We start from the raw sequence: 20,235 nt of genomic DNA, 5'->3' as shown, positions 1-20,235 counted from the left end.
TGAGTCTCCATCTGAGTGAGACAGAGTTGCCGTGCAGAGGTCCAGGCCTGTGCAACAGGCAGTACACCGTCTCAGAAGGAATACTTTACATTTCTGCAATTCTCAAATATCTGTCAAGCACTATGCGAATGCACAATAAGCTTAGGTGAGATGGTGCCATTCTATCACCATTAAATCCTTTGTGTATGTCTTCTTATAAGTTACCTCTACTGCTTTAATGAATTGTTAATATACTGATGCATTACAGAACAGCTATAAATTGCTCACAAAGGCTAGTTGTAGGTTAAATACCCTCATTCACTTCAAGAGAGACTGACTGTGTTATTCCAAAAGCTTTTTTAAAAAAGAAAAATCAGGCTCAAAAGATCTTAGTTTATTGACTGTGGGTACACAGCACTCCATCAGCTCCATCTGTTGTCTAAATTCTCCCCAATAAGCACTCTCCAAATAATAACACGTGTGTTTTCTGATGAGTGAAAAAATGTTTAAAGAGAGGTTAAAGACAAAGACTTTACACACCTGATACAAAGACAAAGTTACAGCAGTTTGAATGAGGGACGTGTACTTTCAGGTTATATCAGAGCGGTCTGTTCAGACAAACAAAGCAAAAAAGGTAAGAAAGAGTATCTGATCTTGCGTATCTTGATGTGTGATTTCTGTATGTGTGTGGAATAGGTCACATGATTCTGAAACTTGACATGAAACCAAATAAAAGTCACAATGGGACCAAAGTTCCAAAAATAAACAAAAACAAAACAAGAAAACCCCCCAAAACCCAACAACAGTGACAAGTCTTGTTGTCACATGAAATGCCTGTGGGTATTAATTTAAACAGTTTTTGCAGCATTTTTGTGAAGCAATTTTAAAGTTTCATGTTGTGCTCCTCAAACTCGCACTTCTGCTTGATAACCAGTAGTCTGTAGCAGAGAGCCTTTTATTTGTTGCTGCATTATCGCTCATGATTCTTGATTGTTTACTTTAAAAGAACACGCCACTAATTTTAATCATCAAAATCTGCTAGCTTGTCATCTACAGTTTGAAAAGCATGAAAGAGAAGAAGCAACCGAAGAGCTTTATACAAAGTAACTCTTTATTGATTTTTTTTTTTTTTTTTTTTTTTTTTTTTTAGTTTTGTTTAGTTATTTCTTATTTAGCTTATTTTTGTATTTTGAAAAGCAGTGTAGTGAAAGTCTGGACATACGAGGATAGTAATAAACTGCTGCAATAATCCTCTAATTACATTATGTTACATAGCCTTAAGCTAACCTGTACTTGTGTTGTTTAATATCTCATTTTTTGTCTTATGATTTGTAAATGATCAGCTTTCTTTTTTGTGAAATACGGTCTCTGTTTTACTGTGCCTCATACTGATCTGATTGTGTTGACTGAATAATCAATGATATGCCATGACACACTGGAACAGGGTAAAGGAAGGAAGTCTAAGCTCATGTGATCATGTTCATATTAAGGGCAGCACTAGTTCCTAATACGGCTGCTTCACTTCAAGTGAAAATAAACTGTTTTGGTAACTAGCCTCCGCTGTTTTACTAGACATGCTTTTACCTCCAGTAGTATTCTAATGATCGCAGTAATTACTGTGGTGCCAACCAACTTCCCACATGCAACAACAGAATTGCAAAACTCCTTAGTGCAAACCTAATAAACTCACTAAAAGATAGATAAAACAGATTGATGAAAAGATAAACAGTCACATTGTTTATTTTATTTATTTATTTATTTTTTAAAATAAATAAATCCACAAAAACGAACCCAAAAAGTTAAAATAGAAAAACTATGACTCACTCATCTTCCTCATTTTAATGAAATGGAGTAAAAGTGGAGATACAGCCCTTTCTTGTGTCAAGTATGCTATGATAAAAGCTTTCCGGTTAAGCTTGTCAAAGTAAAACGTAAACGTGCCCACGTGCACATACACCAGGTTTCTGTGGAGAAAACAGGTATCCAAGAAAACATATGAAAACATGCACAGAATGACGTCAGCCATTCATATGAGTCAAAAGCTCAGGTTTCAGATTGCTTTGTTTCAGTCATTTTTTGTCTTTGTGATGTTACAGAATCTAGTCATCTCTAGGGACGGACTGTGGGTGTGAGCACAAAACCCCCCACCCAGCTGGCTTAAAGGTAGGTGGAGAGGCTTGTTTCACAATGAGTCCCCAAAAGTTTATTCTGTTCATCTGGACGTACCGTTTTCAGTGGGAGAAACGTTTCGTCACTCATCCAAGTGACTTCTTCAGTCTCAGCTGACTGCAGGTTTCCTTTAATCTTATAAACAGGATTTACTTACCTGGATGATTGAGCAAGCATCAAGACGTTTCACAATGACAATAAATCAGTCGAAACATAGAAAATAATAATTGTTTCAATTTCAATGATTTGAACTAAATTAATGATGAACAAATTCTTATTTTCATCTTTTCAAAAAAACAAAAACTGAATTTTGTTTTCTTGTGCAGTGTCCCTTATTTTCTGTTTGTCTCATTTGTGTGTTTATTTACCTCCATGGCATATAACTAATATATGTACACACACGTTGCTCAATTACAGAAAAAAACTCCGTGGTGAGGTTTGTGCTTTTATTTTAAAGGGAAACTTAGCCAACTTCCGCTTTCCCCGCCTCGCTCTTCCTACTTGACGGCCGTGTAACGAGTTTCTGAGACAGCGTGCTGGCTGGCAGGCACACTGGAGGAGCAGAGCGCTGAGGGGCGTCCTGACAGCAGCAGCGGTAGCGTCGGTACCAACAGTGGGAGGAAAACAACCTGTTCTCCAAGTTCTCCACAGTTTCACTCCGCTCCTCTACAGCCCTAAAAATCAAACTCTAGTTCCATTAAAAAGTTTGCTCTTACCTCTGAGGGTGGTGGAGATCATCATCATCATCATCATCGTCGTCGTCGTCGCTTCTTGAGTGAGCAGTGGTCATGTCGGGATCGCACTGCAAAAGTTTGTACCCGTTCAGCGGGGAGCAGCACCAGCAGGGACTGAGCTTCGAGGCAGGGGAGATTATTAAGGTGGTCCAGGCTCTGCCTGGAGGCTGGTGGGAGGGAGAGAAGGATGGAGCCAGGGGATGGTTCCCCTCCAGTTACGTCCAGGTCCTGGAGGTAAGGCTGCAGAATTGTTTTGACTTGTGTTTGAGTAAATTGAACCTATTAGGCTTTAATTTTGATGAAAACAAACAGAAAAGTGTATTTTTAATGCCTCTGTGACTCTTGACACACACACACAGTAACAGCTTGGTTTGAACCACAGATGCACACTTGAAGATAAAGACAGCATTGAATGATGCTCTAATAAATAGTTTTCCCGTGCTGTGCTTATCAGATTAACTCAAACCTTCCCAGCAGTCACCTCTCCGCCTGGCTGAGCGGCTGCGAACTTCCTCATTCCACACGCATTCCAATGAAGCGCTCAGGTCTCCTCTCTGTGCGCCTGACTGCTCTTCATGGTCAAAACCTTTCAGTCCTCGCCCAGTCTATCCTCTCTGTGAGTTTAGCCACACTGCTGCTCCAAGTCTCACTAGATCTCCTACCTTAACATCGGCATATATGGCTCTGAGAGGAGTAGTCAGATTTGGACACCACCCTGTGTTCTGAGAGTTGGTTACAATCAGGTTGGGCACGAAGCCTAGCATTCTCAGCGATGGCATTTTTATCTTATCTAGATAGCATATGCAGAAAGTTGATTAGTGACAGCTGAATGGTGCTGATGAAAAAAGGACCATTTGCAGGGGTAGGAAAACACAAGACTGTTCAAGCACAGCATCTCTTATCTGGTCCCAGACCAGTTTAGGGACAGAGCTGATGGGTGGGGCAGTCGGGTGGTGCAGGTTGGAGAGTTTCATCAAGCAAACCACAGTAAGCTCTAAAGGTGCAACATGTCGGAAATGAAGTGGCAGAAGGGTCTTTCTGCTTTATAATAGGGTGGTGTTGACATGTTAGTGTTTTAATAGTTTCAGCATCATATAGTTCACAATAACTTTAATGAATCATGACACTGAAAGGTGTGAAAAGTTGCCTTTAATAATGAGTAAATGCCAGGCAGAAGTCAGAACTACAGCACCATACACTCCCATGTTACACTGCTAACACAAACCCCCTTTGGGGTCGTGTCAGGGAGGGGATCTGATGTAAAACTGGTAAATCAAACATGCGTTGCTACCCGCTGTGTTGACCCCTCACAGCAAGGGAGCAGCAAAAATAGCTTTTTTAAAAGATCTCTATGGACCGTTTCCCTCATCATAGCCAGTGCGTGAGGGGTAGTTTGTTTTTAAATATAAAATATCCACATGTACACTGGTAAGACCTAAATGTAGGGACATTGCTGCTTTGACTGATGCATTGACAGAGGTAGCTAAAGCTCCCTCGCAGGCTGATCAACACCAGAGCCCAGATTGCTGTAAGTGGTTTGAATACTGAAATAACTCGAAATGATTCACCGCGACATGTGCATGTGTGTGTGCCATCTAGGAAAAATGTGGTCCTGGAAAGAAGTACCACAAAGTTTTGTGTGCTCTGGCAGGTGTCTGTTTGTCTGACTGTCTGCCGGTCCATGGACAGATTGTGTCAGCTTTGTTTGAGATGTAATTACAAAACTGTACAGGTGTGTAGTTGGAGGCTGCATTCCACAATGTGATTCCTTTTTTTGTGTCTTTGACATTGAAGATATTTTATCTCATTTTGATTTTATGTGTTTGTGTATCTTTAGGTGCTTTTTGTTGTCTTTGAAGTAATATTTTTCTGATTTTTGGTTTTCATTGTGTGTCTTTAGACTTCTTTTTATCCCTTTTTTTGTTTTTTGGTTGTTTTGTGTCTCTTTGTGCCTTTTTGGTGATTTTTTTTTTTTTTTTTGCCATCCTGTAGTTATTGTGTCTCGTTTTTTTAGGATTATTTTGCATGACTTTGTAGTCATTTTTGTCTAGCTTCAAACCTTTTGTTTCATCATGATAACACAGCAGTCCTTTTAAGCATAGTGCAAACTCTACATGTCAGTAGCACAATAAAGCAGACATTTGCTTGTTTTTTACTGGTATAATCTTCATTGTTGCTGTTATCCTGTGGATGAAGGATGAAATCTAGTTGCATCAGAGCTAGACTGAATGCACTACGATATGTTATAGGCCAGAAAGCACCTTTGAAATGCTCTTAAAAACTCTGATTAGGTGCAGTCCTCATGGTAAGAATACTGAAAAGATGAGAGAATATATAATTTTGTAGAACTGGCCAGTCTTCCTCAGCTGGGTGCACTGGCACTTTTTGTAAATCTCTGATGCAATGTGTGGAAAGAGCTCGCCCCTTAAACACGGGTGCATTTGGAAACAATAGCTTGCTTATCTGAAACGAGGTGTGACTCATCACACAAATAAAATTTCTCCCCAGTTTATTGTGAGCCCACAGAACTCTGCGGTCTGCAGATCATGTTTGATATATTCAGTGTTGTGGGTACAACCGCCAGAAGTAACCGCTTACCCACATTTCCTGTCTGCACCGGAGTGGAATCTTCTAAAAATAACCTACACATCAGAGAAATGACAGTGTAGTGAAGTGAGGAAAGTCACTCATCAGTTAGCATTTCTGGTTCCGTATTGAACTGCTCAGGTGTTTTTCCCCTTGCTCTCTAACAGCATGAGTCAGTCTGTTCTCTCTGGGAACTCCAGCTTTCCCCAGCAGGCCAATGACGTACACTGGGTTACGTTAATTAGTGATTCGAAAGCCGACCATAGGTATGAATATGAATGGTTGTCATATATGTCATATATCTTAGTTCTGCAGCAGATTGGCAGCCTGTCCAGAGTGTACTCTCCCTCTTGCCCTATAACAGCTAGCATGGGCTCTAGCCCCCTGTGATTAGCAGAAAATGGGTAGAAACAGTTAATGACATTAACTTTGAGTGAACAAACAATTAGTTGACAGTATGAACTAAAACTAGCATCAACAGCATTTTTTCCAGCATCAACAAACCTTGCAGGTTGTCCCCAAATTAATTTTCTTGTCCAACTAGGATTGCAGGGGGATAGTCATAGTGAGATTAACCCAAAAGTTAGCAAAAGTACTAGTTCCATGAGTGAGGTACAAACAGAAGCCGATGTGGCCACAAGCCTATAAAAATACATTTTACCTTTACAATTTAAAAGGGTGATATATATTTAAAACAAAAATACTGCCACTTACTCTTAAGATGATAGTAAACATATAGACCAAAATAAGTTTTGCACTAAACATTCTTTTCAGTGTTGTAAAGATGGTCATTTTAACATAGGAGTCTATGATCAATGGCTCTCTGTTAGATGTCTGCCTCAAGTGGCCATTAGGTTAACTGCATTTTTTTTTACTCTTACATTTGCTTTATTTTTCACCTCTGAGTTTACAGCTATGCCTCATTAACTCAGCCGGTGCTGTTTGCATCTTGTGAAACTGGTGTCATTAAAAGTTGCCCAATTAGTTATTGGAAGTAACAGTTTGTAATGCACCCATGCATGCACAGACATCATTGCTGAGTTTATCTTATATGAAAGAAATGTTAAAAAGGTGATTACTCTCAGATAAGCTTTGAATTGTTTCCTGTATTTCCTCAGAGTTTAAAATTCAGAGCAGAAAAGCAGTGAAGTTATCAGTGATGAAAGAAAAGATTAAATCCCCCACCACCTCTTTCCACCCCTGTAATGTTAATCCCGTCCTAATGAGCTTAATGCAATATTAGGTTAAAGAAAACAGAAACTAAGTATACCTCTGTCAACACAGACTCTACTGCCAGGATTATAGTATTATAATCTGGAATGAAGGTTGACCTCCCACTTCATGTAAGCTAAATTACACATATTGAAACTTGAGGTTTCACAGTCAGTGTGTCAGCTGTGCTGTAGTTTGATCAGACATGTTTTGAAGGCTGTACGACGGCACAATGAAATGACTAATGGTGAAAAAAAAGCCACTTCTGTATTTTCCTCATTTAGTTAACGTATTCAAACCTCTGTCAAAAAAAAAAATCTGTTCTCTGGTGCAGAGTAACTCAGCTGCCTAACTTTCAGAATCACAAGTAATCATAAATACAGGACGTGCATTAATCACTTTGTATAGCTGGCACATTTAACAATGGAGCTGTGATCTGGCTCTGTTGTCATCTTCAGCGTTGTCGCTTTGTTCTGCAAACAGCGTCATTCCTCTAAACATAATGAATCATTCACATTGTAGTTCTGCTGTTTTTAACAGACCAACACTTGTTGCTCCTTTAAAGTTGGGCTAATATTCAAAACAACTACCTCTTAAAGACCAAAAGCTGAACTCTTAGCAGTAGAGCACATTTATTATTTACTTGTGTTTATATTACACTGTATTTTCAGGTTTTATTTTCTTCTATTCTTTGTCACCATACAACTTGCAGTCTAATTTTAAATTTAATTACAATGGTTACTACAACATGGACCTTTTTAGACTTCTTGTGAACATATCATTAGTTATTGTAACATTGTACTCCCCAACGTTATTGCAAGGATGTTGCAACATAACTATAACGTAGTCCTACTGACTCAGAGACAAGCGGTCAGAAAATGATACATGTTATAAGTAAGCTTACAAGATTTGCTCTCCCAGAATGTTGATAACAATTAGAACCCAGCTGATACAGGATTTTTAAGAATGATACCAATACTTCAAAAAGCAAATATTCTGATATATGGCCCTATAGACGTATAAAACAAAATCAGATTTCCCTAACATTTGTTTTGTGAAGATGGGATACAACGCACATCATGTTGAGATATGCCAGGGTTTTGTAGGAAAGAAGAAATCACCTTGTTGGTGCAAAAATACTGGTTTATGGCCACCAGACTGTATTAGTTTTGGAGGCTTTTGTAGATTCAACCAAAGAAATGGGAACAAATCATGTCATTGCAACAGGCAGCGAGTAACAAAGTGTTTAAAGAGACAATTTTAAATTGGTTATGTTATGTGGTTCATTCATTGACTTAGGTGTTTCTATGCTTGATATATTCATAGGTCAGTGTAAGTGGCTTAACAAAAATCCAACAAACAACAGAAAAAATGGTCAGGCAATAGCCAGTGTCCAAAGAGGAGATCTTGAGAAAGCCTGGGGAACTATTGTTCGAGATCACTATAAAGAATTACAAGAAGGTCTGGCTGCTTGGAAGCAAAATATAAATTAATGGTGTGTGACTCAAGACTTTTGCACAATACTGTAGCTGCCAGGTGATGTCACAATAATAAAATCAGGACTTAACCGCTATAGAGGAGCCACTTGGCAAAGGGTTGGAGGTATCTGTTACCTTTCTAATGTAATGGCTGTAACTGCTCCTAAAAGTGTTTCCCATGTAGTTACTAGCAATTATTTGGCAGAATATGAGAAACAAAGTAATGCTGTCATGTTTTTTTTAAGAAACACTGATGACCTCCTCCCGTAGTTATCTTGCAAAATCTATGATAAGATGTTATTTGATAAGGATGTAAAAATGCTGCTCCCAAAGATGTTGTGGCTAAAAACAATGGTATGACACATTACATCACTGTTTGGCTCCTTAACGTCCAGCTACTAAAGAGGAAATGAAAAGAGCAGGGCGTTAAAGAAGTGATTGACTTTTTTCTATTAGGAGTTTGTGCATGGTTCCTCGATGACATCACCGCGTACAGTTTAGATGTGAGGACTTTTGTCAGCAAATGAATACCATCCTTCCGTCTTCTTGGAAGTTCCTTTCATTTGTTAGCACATTTCCATCTCTATTCTTAATCACCCCAACCCGCTGCACATCCTTTCCAGCTTGATCTCCCTGCCTAGCCAGTCAGTGCAAGTTCTTTTCCCCTTCCTTTCTGTCCGGCCTCTCACACACTTCAGTGTAAGCCTTTTCTGCCTTTGCCACCACTCTTTGCAGTACCCTAGCCTCCCAGTACTCCTGTCTACTTCTTCATCTCTCTGACTTTCCTACTTTGTTAACCTTTGTTAACCTCTTCTTTTGAATACTTTCCTGTATTTCCCCTTGTAGTCGCCTTATCCACATTCCTCTCTCCAGAGGATACACCAAAAACCACCTTGGTAGTTTTCCTCACCATTTCGTCTGTCCTTTCACAGTCAACTGGCAACTCTTAACTAGCATCCAGAGTCTGTCTCCTGAACAGTCTTCAACTTCCACATTTTAATCCTCACCTCTGCTTTCACTTGCTTCCTCTTTGTGATTCCCAAAGTCATCCTATAGGCTAGAATTTATTCTTACCTGCTACATTCTCTCCTGACACCATATTCACATATGAATTTACTTAATAATTGGGTTATGATGAACTGTGACAGGCTTTTTTTGCCAATTCACACACCGGTTGAATTTGTTTATGCAAATAACATGGCAGGTTAACTGATAATAGAATAATTTATAGTTGCTGCCCTGGCTTCAGCATAAACAGACAGAAATCAGGCCATGCTGAGGTGACCCTTCTAAAACGAGTTTAATTCATTGAATTGTTGACACAGTGAGTTACCAACTGGGCAGAGGGTACTTATATGCTCTCGTTACTCTGGGGCTATATATGACATTTCCATAACAAATCAGGACTCCCCAAGAAGTGTTACACTATCAACATGGGCACTTAACATGTAACTAAAGCCTTGCAGCGGGGGGTTGCCTGGGGCCATCTGGACGGAGACTCCCCACCCCCTCAATTCCTTCATATAGATAAAATATTTTTAGTGTAGGTTTCCCTGTAACTTATGGTTAAGCACGAGTTTTCTTCCATGGAAAATGATGTAATTCAAATTTTCCTAAATTTTAATATCAGTATATATTGTTTTTCCTCCAGCTGAAATGCTGGGTTATTAAGTCTTCATGTAGCCAGGGGAACTACTGTAAGCAATTTGGAACAAGCTGAAAATGGTGGAGAACCACTTTGTCTCCTTAATGCTTGTCCCAGTAGAGAGTCAGCTGTGTTTATTGTGAAACTGGAGCGCTGAGAGCAATTTAGGGGGCTTCTAGTAGAGGTTTTAGGACGGTGATTTAGCCTGGCATAATCCGTGGTGTGGAATGCCGGGGGTCAGACGACTGCTGGCGAGTCTTCAGCACACAGCCAGGTGTTTCCCCTGCGTGCTGGAAAAGTAACACCACCGCTCCTGTGCTGATGTCATTGTGAAATATAGTCACTTCTTGTCATGGAAAGCAGTTTGTGTGGAAATATCAGCTGGATAACTGTGAAGCACCCACCTTCACAATCACACCTTATCAATCACAATCTGTTGTTTGTTTTGACACTGAAGATGAGCTGTGTTGTTTTTATATATCTCCTTGAGAAATAATAACTCAGTGCATTGGAACAGACAAAGCAAAGTAGAATGCTAAATATACAGCTTTCATTTCTATCGTTTTGCTGTACTCACGTGCAGCTACTTTAAATTCTAGCATGAGACACATTAGCTCAGTTAAAGTGCAATTATAGTTACTTTCACTTAGGTCTAATTTTTCCAGCATACTAAAGGAATTCAGCCAAAATGTGTTGACACATTACTCCGTAAAAATGTGTAAATCTGTGTGCTGGGAAAACTCAAAATGAATGGACATATTAAACTGTTGTTTAAATCTGACTCTCACTCATGTGTGTACAGCTTCTTTGGGCTGAGCTGGGCTGAGGGTTGTGCTGTGAAGAGTATTTGCAAGCACACATTGTCTGAGCCACATGGAAGATGGATGGTGTTGGTAATAGTTTATATATCGAGTGTTTTTGATGCTGGGATTATAGACTTGTTTAGGCATGCAAATCATATGGTCATGTCAGGAAAGAAGGTGGACTCATGGGAACTCCTGGGATCTTTAAAATCTGTTACTGTGGACAAAGCAACCACCTGACCATTCTGAGTGTTGTACAACTCCATCTCCAGGCAGATGTTGCTAATAGGTATAACCATACCTCTAGAAACTTAATTAACTGTACTAAACCTTTAGCCATGTCCCTTTTTGTAAGCCACAACTGTCTATTTTCTGTGTTATGAGGTTATACTGCTAAATTAATAACATAAATCTAACTTCCTTCTTTACTATGAGATTGTAATCACTGGAAGATGTGGGGGTGACTGTCAGCTTGTTAGTTTCTAAAAGGTGTTGCAAGGGGATGTTTTGTTCTGTGTTCAACAGTGTAATAATAAACATGATGTCTACTATTCAGGTCAGTGCTGAGACTCAAAGGCAATGCTTCTGTTACCTAAAGCCATAATCCTATTATTTTAGAGTGCATCCAAAGTTTACGGTCACGGCTGAGAGTTGGAAAATGTGTTGATGCAATGATAGTCAGCTCCTTCTTCCACTCCTACTCTCTAGTGCAGGGTTGTCCAACTCCAGGCCTCGAAGGCCGGTGTGCTGCAGGTTTTAGATCTCACCCTGACTCAACACACCTGAATCAAATGATTAGCTCATTACCAGGCCTCTGGAGAACTTCAAGACATGTTGAGGAGGTAATTTAGCCATTTAAATCAGCTGTGTTGGATCAAGGACACATCTAAAACCTGCAGGACACCGGCCCTTGAGGCCTGGAGTTTGACACCTCCTGCTCTAGTGGATCAACTGTTTCGAAGAAATCCACCGATTTTGTAGGTATTATGGATTTTGAGGTGGAGATCTTCACAGGACCAAAACAGTCTCTGAAATAACACAAATCCACTGTAAATAGATTTATGGATCCCAAGCACCGCAAGACCCAACCCGAGTAGACCAGAGAATAAGAGAATTTATCCAAAATTATGCTGACCTAGAAACCCAACCCAAACTCTGCTGCCATTTAGGTATTGAAGATGTTGAGACAACCGAATTAAACTAACTAGAATTTGGTCAATTTGGAATTGGGTAAGATGGAAACAAGTCAGTTCAGGTGGGAAACACCAGATAAATTATAACGTCTATAACGAAGTCTATCAGTAGGTAATTCCCAACATGACACACACAGTCTTAACCAGGAGGATTAGATGGAAACCTGTACTAACTGGAACACTTATGACTCTTTTCCACTAGCACCTAGTGGGCTTGACTTTGCTCTGCTCTACTCTACTCAGTTTCAGTCGTTTTCCATTTCAGTTGAGCACCACCTCACTGTGGGTGGGGTCGTTATAGCAAGGCGCCCCAAAAGTCCCGTGACGTCTTTTGCATGTGGCACAAACACAGCACGATAATGGAGGCGATGTCTTGATACGTGCTCAATCATCCAGGTAAGGAAATCCTAAAAAGTTTATTCCCTTCATCTGAACATAGAGTTTCAAAACACAACGTCCAGATGATCAGAATCAACTTTTTGGGAATGGACACGAAGGTATAACTGCTATAGATGTAGGTCTATGTTGTGTCAGACTCTAGGTAAAAGACGAGAGCCAGAGACTACAGTGTTGGTTTGTGTTCAGCCATTTCCTTCATTGGTTTGATTCTTGTGAAGAACTCACTCTCATGATTCATCCAGTGTCATGACTCCCTGGCCAATCAGTGGCATGCAGTCTGTTGGCACTGCATTTGTGGCTCGACGTAGCTTGAGGTTGAGCATGTAGTAAAAAGAATCTAGTATCAGGTACTGCCACCTAATCGTAACCCTAAAAACCGAGTAGAGTAGACTCGAGTTGAGTGGACTACGTAGTTTTAGGATGGCACAGTAAAGACTAACGCCTCATTTCCACTAGTGCCAACTATCAGCTGGTCACGGCAAGAACTGTCGAGAGCTCAGTGAGTTTAGTACTCAAGTGGAAATTGGAATAGAGGCTTGAGATCCTACCACATCTGATCTTGAGATAAGCAGGCTCGTGCAGATAAGCTCTACACACTGGTGAGCACGCTCCTCCACATGCAGAGCATAGCATAGTAGGACATTATTTGTACGGGTGAAGTAGAAAAGTCACAGGGCATGTGAAATTCACATAAACTTGTAGAGGGCAAGATGCAACAGAACAGGCTTTGTTTGTTGTAGTGAAACACACTCTCACACACACATATATATATATATGCATGTGCTCAACGATGAGGCAGTGGACAGACAATGACAGTTTGTGGGAGCATATGCACAATATCTCTATGTGACTGAGTGCATGTTTAAACAGGCATGTGAATCCCTCCTCCTCCCCGAGTGTCTGATGTGTCTCTGCATCTGGGAATGTGGCTTTGCTTTAGGCTCCCACATCTGCCCAAACCAAAACAATGTCTCCCAAATAAAGATATGGTCCACAGACCCTGTCACTCTGTTTCCCTCTTCCCAGTCTCACTTGCCCCCCCCCCTTCAAGAACTGTTTAATTCTTTCACTGCACCACCCCTCCTACATTCACTTTCGCTGTGTCTTGACACTTTTTTCTCCTTAGGTCTAGTAGGCGGCGGCCCAACACGCATGTGAGAAATTTCTCCCCCACTGGCCGAGCCCAGAGGGTGAGGAGGTCAGTGGTACAGTCTCCTCTGAGGCCCATTCATAACACAGGCGATAAGATATGTTTTCAGTGGTTCGCATGTGAGTCTTTAAGATTTTGTTTCACATCAGTTTTTGCCAGTTCCCAGTATAACTTTCATCTTTACTGTTTCTTTCTCTTTTTCCCAAAAGTGTTTAGTTTGTATTAGTTTCAGTCTTGCTTTGTTTTATGGATGTTATTTGTCAGGGAAAGAATATCGTATTTGTGACAGTTTCACATTTTGTGACAACACCTGGCTGGATCATCATCAGATCATTTGGTCCCGGGTGAAGGTGTTGATTGGGCATCTGTTGTTCTTTTCACACAGACATTAGTGTCAGCATTTCGTGTGTGAACCCGGGATGTGCAGACATGACAGTGTCGCCCTAGAAAGGGAAGGTGGAGGTATTTATGAGTGAATAATAGGAAACAGACACTTCCACTTGCTGTTACACCTTTGTTCCCATGCCTCTCTGACATGTAGCGTTAGGAGATGGAGTGAGCAGGGAAACAAGATCGCGAAGCTGCTGCATGACTCGCTGCGATTCTGCAGAAACTCCAGACCAGAGATGGCTCCCACTCTCAGTCTACATCTTAGAGTTTGTGTCTGTGGCTTGTGCTCACTGGTGGCTGTTTACGACTCTGCTCCAGTATGTGTACAGATGGAATTTGTTTGGTTTCTCCTCAAGACGTGCTCGACTGCATACAGCAGGAAACGACTGAACTCTGATGCAAACTACAGGCTGCATTTTATTTTGTCTTTGAAGGTCTAATTAGAGTAAGGATCAGGATTCTTGTAACTTTGTTATTATCTTTGGTAATAACTGAAGCAGACATGTACCAACCTAACCAAGAGATTACAAGCAGGGATGAATTAATACTTAACCCTCTGTGGTATAAATCATCATAGGTGGTAACCTTAACCCTAATCCTAAAAAAATACAAACAAGACAGCACAAGCAAGAATAGCCCACAGACGTTGTTTGTGATACATAGGCAACAATAAATTGGCAACAGTCTGCTGAGCTGTCCATAGGCTGTGCTTAGAACCACCACAGAAGCCTATGGCATCAATCTAATCTAACTTACGGTTGGTTTTGTCTTAAAGGACTGATATTCTGCTAACTCCATATTTCTGATGTTTGCACCTTACTAGTCAACTAGCTTTTCTTGATTCACAGATCAAGATAAACCTTATTTGCCTCACACTGGGCCTCGGTGCAGCCTCTCCATTTACTGTCTATCTGAAACGGCTCTCTTTCCTCTCCCTTTAAGCCAGCTTTCTTCTGATTGGCTGCGCCTCACAAACAGGAGGGTTGAACAGAAAATGGGCAGTGCTTACATTCTCACATTGTGTGTCCATATAATGGATATCCACTCCCACTGACGACATAAAGAGCCAGGAGTAGAAGGGGAGATCTTATTTCTTCCTGCCATTGTAGTCTTGTCACAGACATGCAGAGCAGACTATACACTCTACGTGTTCCGTGACTTGATGTAGAAGTATGATTAACATGGAAAAAACCACAAATTTGCTTCACCGACCAACCTGGCAGCACCAGCAGCATTCCATTCCTGCTTTACCATTGACTTAGAGGGGTGTATAGAAGAGCTACAGCACGTGGAATAGAAATCATTTGTTAGAAATACCCATAATTCTTCGTATCGAGTCAATACAGCTGACCTGTTGTTGCCCGCACTTGTTGCTGCAAATCCACATGTTGCTGTGAGGGCCAGTACCTCCTGAAATTACAGCACCGACTCTGTGGTGCAATTTACAAAAACAAACAAACAAAAACAAATATTGAAATTTGTATTGGCTGTCCTGTCGTCGGCCGTAGCGCCTAATCTGCCTCCTCAGTCTGCGTCACGTGTCACTCTGCATTGAGTCATGCTTACCTTTGCAAAAGGGTTTCTTAAATCACAGGCAGAGAACTACAACAGCGAGCTTTGGAAAACAGGAACAACTTTAAACAGCATCCATCCATCCATCCATTCGCTTCCGCTTATCCTTTCCAGGGTCGCGGGGGCGCTGGAGCCTATCCCAGCTGTCATAGGGCGAGAGGCGGGGTACACCCTGGACAGGTCGCCAGTCTGTCGCAGGGCCAACACACAGGGACAGACTACCATTCACGCTCACATTCACTCACACATTCACACCTAGTGACAATTTGGATTATCCAATTAACCTATCCCCTCAAACCTATCCCCTTAAACAGCAACATTTGTGAAATCTTCTGCAAAGCTGATTTCAGATGATGTATTCAGGTCATATGTTATTAAAAAATATTAATTTTCAGTTTCAATTTCATCAACTTTCCTTAATCTTCAACTCATCTATTTTCTTCTTTTCCGTTCTTTCATTTTGTGGCTACGAATACAGAATTTACACAAAAGCCAATTCATTTTGTTTGTTGCTGAGACTAAATCACACTCACTTTTGTGAGTGCTGGTAGTGTCTCCACAGTGGGCACAAAACAGGTGCTGTACCTTCACAGAGTGTGGTTAGCAAGCTTGTTCTGTGTGGACCTTTTATAAGTTCTGTTTCACTAAACTGTAGTTGGTTTAAAACACTATCTTATGTAGGAGGTCTTCCAGATGAAGGGAATCTAAGTAAAAGTATGTGGGAAGAGGGTGTAAGGGATTGGAATTCAGCCTATATATAGCACCAGTTGTCCACTTGCCCACTTGCCAGATCATCTTTGAAATTACAGTAGTCAAGCTTTTCTCTCATGTTCCTCTAATCCAACCACATGTGATGCTTTTCACTGTTTCATAGCCTTTGCATTTTGCCTGCTCCTTGCCTGGTTTGCCTACCTGTGCATGACCACTGCTCGTTTAGGAATGAAAAATATGGATTTTGGATTTTTTCCTGGTTTCCTGTGTTTCAGTCCTCTCTTGCTGTAGTTTAGAGTTTCTGCCTTCAGGCTAAAAACAAATCTCTGGAAGGCTTGTAGCTAGCTTGTGACAGACAGCTTGGAAAAAAAGGTTTTTAAATATAGTGTTCTTGGAGCATAATTCCCCCTCTTTGCCCTTATTTTCTTTACTGGTGCATTTATGTTTTCTTCTGTGGATGTGGAGCTGGAATCTATACATTTAGCATAAGATTGATTGGATGATTCAGCACTAAAATTATGTTCAGTGACATTTTTTCCAGTGTTCAGTGTATCTATTAACTCCACTGTTCCATGTTTAATAAGATCCATTTGGTATTATTAGCTGAAATCCCTGGATTGTCTTTGATTGTGCAAGGCTGTTTTTGGTGCTAAAACATTTGCGGTTGGATTAAAGAAAGAAAAAAAAAAAAGGCAAATGTTCATGACAGATCTGTGATTTTGCATGAACTCTCATGGGTTCATTGAAAATCGGAGCTGTCTGCTACATTCTTATTTTCTGATTCACAAGATAAAGGGTACTTAAGGTTTAGATTAGAAGAGCAAGGATTTCTGTAACCGATGGTCTGATCCCCACTGAGTCACGACATCATGGAGTCAGTCTGGGGTTACTGGAAGAGTCAGAGCATACTCTCTTCTGATATTGAGTTGTTTATAGGCTTTCTACTATTTGTTATATAATTGTTGAAAACATTTTACTTTTATTAGGGTCAGTCTTTGCGTGGAGGTACTTGACATAAATCTGGGGACACTGAGTTGTGTAAAACTGTGTCAAGGGGCTTTTTTAAATACATGACCCCTGGTTCTGTAGTGTAGGCTCATGAATTACAGCTTACATATGAAATATGAATACTTGAAATTATCTCTGTTTCTGGATTCATCCTGCTGAAAGACAAACAGCTGCTCTGACAAAGCCTCCTCTCAGACGTCCATGTGCTTCCACAGGGATCACTGGAGGTCAGCGATGCAAGATCAAAAAAACAAACTCTTTTTTTTCACACATCCTGTCACGAATCGGGAGAGACTGAGTCACTCGGACATGTTTGATGACAGCTAAGCAGCAGTCCTGTCCAGTAATCTGTTGAAACTATGGATCAGCAAGGCTGCATGTCGGTCCTCCTCCACACAGCCAGTGTGTGGGTGACCAGCATTTCTCAAACCGTGTGATCCCAGCGAGTGACAGTTGCATCTGATGATTCACCTTTGACGGACAGTCTGATGTCTGTGTTGTCGGGATGCTAACCTGCCGAAAGCTTACAGATGGATTTGTCACTCAGACTGTTGCTCAATGATGGAAACTGCTCACAATCTGAAAAGATCATGTCTGATGTCAGTGGAAGGTTATTCTGCATTTTCAAGTTGCTCAAGTCAGCAAATAATTTTGACATCTTAGGGTTTTTTTAAAATAGCATAGAAGTTGAAGTATACCTCTTTTTTTCAAAAGTTAGATCATGAACAGAGTCTGAACTTCCTTTATAATGTTTCTAATATTCCCTTTAGTTCTCAGCTGAGACTGTTAAAGGGTGAAGGGCTAACTACCTAGTTTACTAGGCTGTTTTTCTCTCACTGACCTCAGTGTGAGACAGCTATTTATTTAAAGGCATTTTCCAAGGGAATTTAACAAATTATTCTTGGTTTTCCAGGCAGGAAGCCAGTGTCCCTGAAATAGAGAGACCATGAGGTATTTTGTTTTCCATAATAAGAGATGCTGCCTGTGTTTGGGGATTTGTGGGAAATGTCTGTAATCGGGGGGAGAAAATGCTGGGATCTGCTTATGATAGCAGCGTGATCAGGGAAGCATTCGTGGCTTCGCTTGGAAAAGATAAGATAAAAAAAATCAAAATTTCAAAAAATAAAATTTAACAGTTGTGGAAAATATGAGGGTTCCATAGTTCATTGTAAAACAGCCGCAATCACAATTTCATGTTTCACTCTTTGTACATTTAAGCGCATTAAACTTTAGATTTATGACGATAATTCAGAAATTTCTACTCATATTTTAATAACAAAACAATTTAGGCCACTCAAGAACAGCACAACAAGTGGTAGACTAAGCTAAACTGCCCTTTTCTGTTTTATTGGTTTTATAAATACAGTCACACATTCAACAGACAAAACCTTCTTTGGGAGACTATTATAGTGACTAACTTTACTAGTTGCTAACTTTATCTGACAGCCACTCGGTGCTCGACAGACAGAGTGGAGTGGGTGTATTGGTTGTTTGGTTTGTTTTTCTGAACAAACACTTTCTGGTCCAAAAAGACCAGCTAAAAGTTGCTACAGAACTGGGTAAAAAAATCTTATAGCTAGGAAAAAGAAATGCTCTAATAGCTGTATTAGCAAAAGACCTCAAACTCACTATAGGGCAACTTCAGTTGGAATTCAGCTGCAGTTTATCAACTAGAACTTCAACATCAATTTTAAAAATGCAGCATAACTCTATGGCTTTGAAGCCTTGATGGAAGAAATGTGGACAAAGTCTAGTTGATAGTCCCAGTCTGTTGTAGCTGAAAGCTGTCAGATCAAATCACTGTAGTGTATGATATGTAAACATTTTCAGTCATCAGATCCAGTCGCTGCCAGTTTTATCAGTTGTGTGTTAGTCAAGGTAAATAAACAAGTTTATCAGAAGTTGGTTTCATTTTACAAACTCTAGGATCTACAGACATCAACCGTATACTCGCAGGTATGTTTGCAACTGATGCCAGTTTAGTACAAGAACACACAAGGTTGTCATAATAGGATCTGCTAGGTTGTCTAGAACTGGGATCCTCAGAGATACTGGAGTTAGGTTTTTCAACTTTAGTTCGTAGCAGAGACTGATCAGATTCCTGCTTTTCTGTTGAGTATGTTCTCTTCTTTCATTAACCAATGCTCTTTCCCAGACGAATGCGGAGTTTATGCAGACTTCCCAAAAACTGCTAATAGTTATTTCTCAACTTTGAGATAAGTGATCATCTTGGAAGACCACGTGTGTTTGGTGTTTTGAACCTTTAGAAACTAATCTTGGTGTGTATTATATTGTGCGTCTGCAGAATGTGCTTGTGCATGTTTTCTACTATGGAGCTCAGACTTCCAGAGCTCAGATTATCAGATTTTCCTTTGTAAGTTGTATGCTCCGCCTGGACGGCCAAAGTCTTAAGACTTGTGTAAGTTGGTAAAAACTTGTTGTTCTGTTTAAGGTGTGTTCCAAGCTTAAGAAGAATACCATACCCCTCTCTTTATTTCCATGTTTTCTGTCCTCTATCGTGATTGTACACAGTTGAAACGATAGCCTGGAAAAGATGAGACAGAATTCAAAAAAGGCAAACATGGTATTCATAACTTCAACCTGATAGTGACATTTTAATGAAACTACAATTCACTCGTTTAGTTCATTGCTCGAACTAATATTTCTCTTATCTTGAAGATTCTCTAATGACATCTGAAATGAGTAATACGCGTTCAATTAGAGGTTTATCTTTTAAACTGGGGTCTGCGGAGCCTGCAGAGTGCTGAAACGATTATAGTGGTTGCTCATCAGTCATCACAGGCCCTGATGAGTCCTTGCATTCTCTACCAGGGGCAATTCTGGCAAGCCATGAGTGTGGAGCCAAAGGCAGTCTGGGGCTTAGAAGGTTAACCATCTGGAATGGTGCATTATTTAAAGTTGCATATGCCTAGGCAAGCTGGCTCTCAGACTCTTAATATTTCCCACTGCCAAGGTGTTCCCATTCTCTCATTCACATCTGATTTTTATTTTTTTCTGCAGCACGACAGGGCTGTCAGATCTGTCACAAACTTCTGTCAGAAAGGAGAGTTTTAACTTGCGCTCTTGTGGCTCGGTCAAAACTTTGCTCACTTGTGAAATTTGTTGATGTTTGAAGAGACTGAAATTTAACACAAGACTCAGAGACTCTTTTTTTAAATTGTCATGCTAAAAATGAACTAAAATGT

The 20,235-nt window shown here is 40.4% G+C and overlaps 1 protein-coding gene across 1 annotated transcript in view; it reads left to right on the top strand.

Annotated features, from left to right (window-relative positions):
* Positions 1 to 2,641: 2,641 nt before the first annotated feature.
* Positions 2,642 to 20,235, top strand: part of gas7b (growth arrest-specific 7b) — a 58,694-nt gene continuing 41,100 nt past the window's right edge. Inside the window, exon 1 of the mRNA XM_003438655.5 lies at positions 2,642 to 3,116. Coding sequence (XP_003438703.1) covers positions 2,937 to 3,116 — 180 coding nt within the window. The 5' untranslated portion in view covers positions 2,642 to 2,936. The remainder of the gene's footprint in view (positions 3,117 to 20,235) is intronic.

Source organism: Oreochromis niloticus, linkage group LG8 (genome assembly GCF_001858045.2).
Source record: "Oreochromis niloticus isolate F11D_XX linkage group LG8, O_niloticus_UMD_NMBU, whole genome shotgun sequence".
NCBI classification, from domain to species: domain Eukaryota; kingdom Metazoa; phylum Chordata; class Actinopteri; order Cichliformes; family Cichlidae; genus Oreochromis; species Oreochromis niloticus.
The sequence above is the reverse complement of the archived record's forward strand: the minus strand, read 5'-3'. Positions and strand labels throughout refer to the sequence as shown.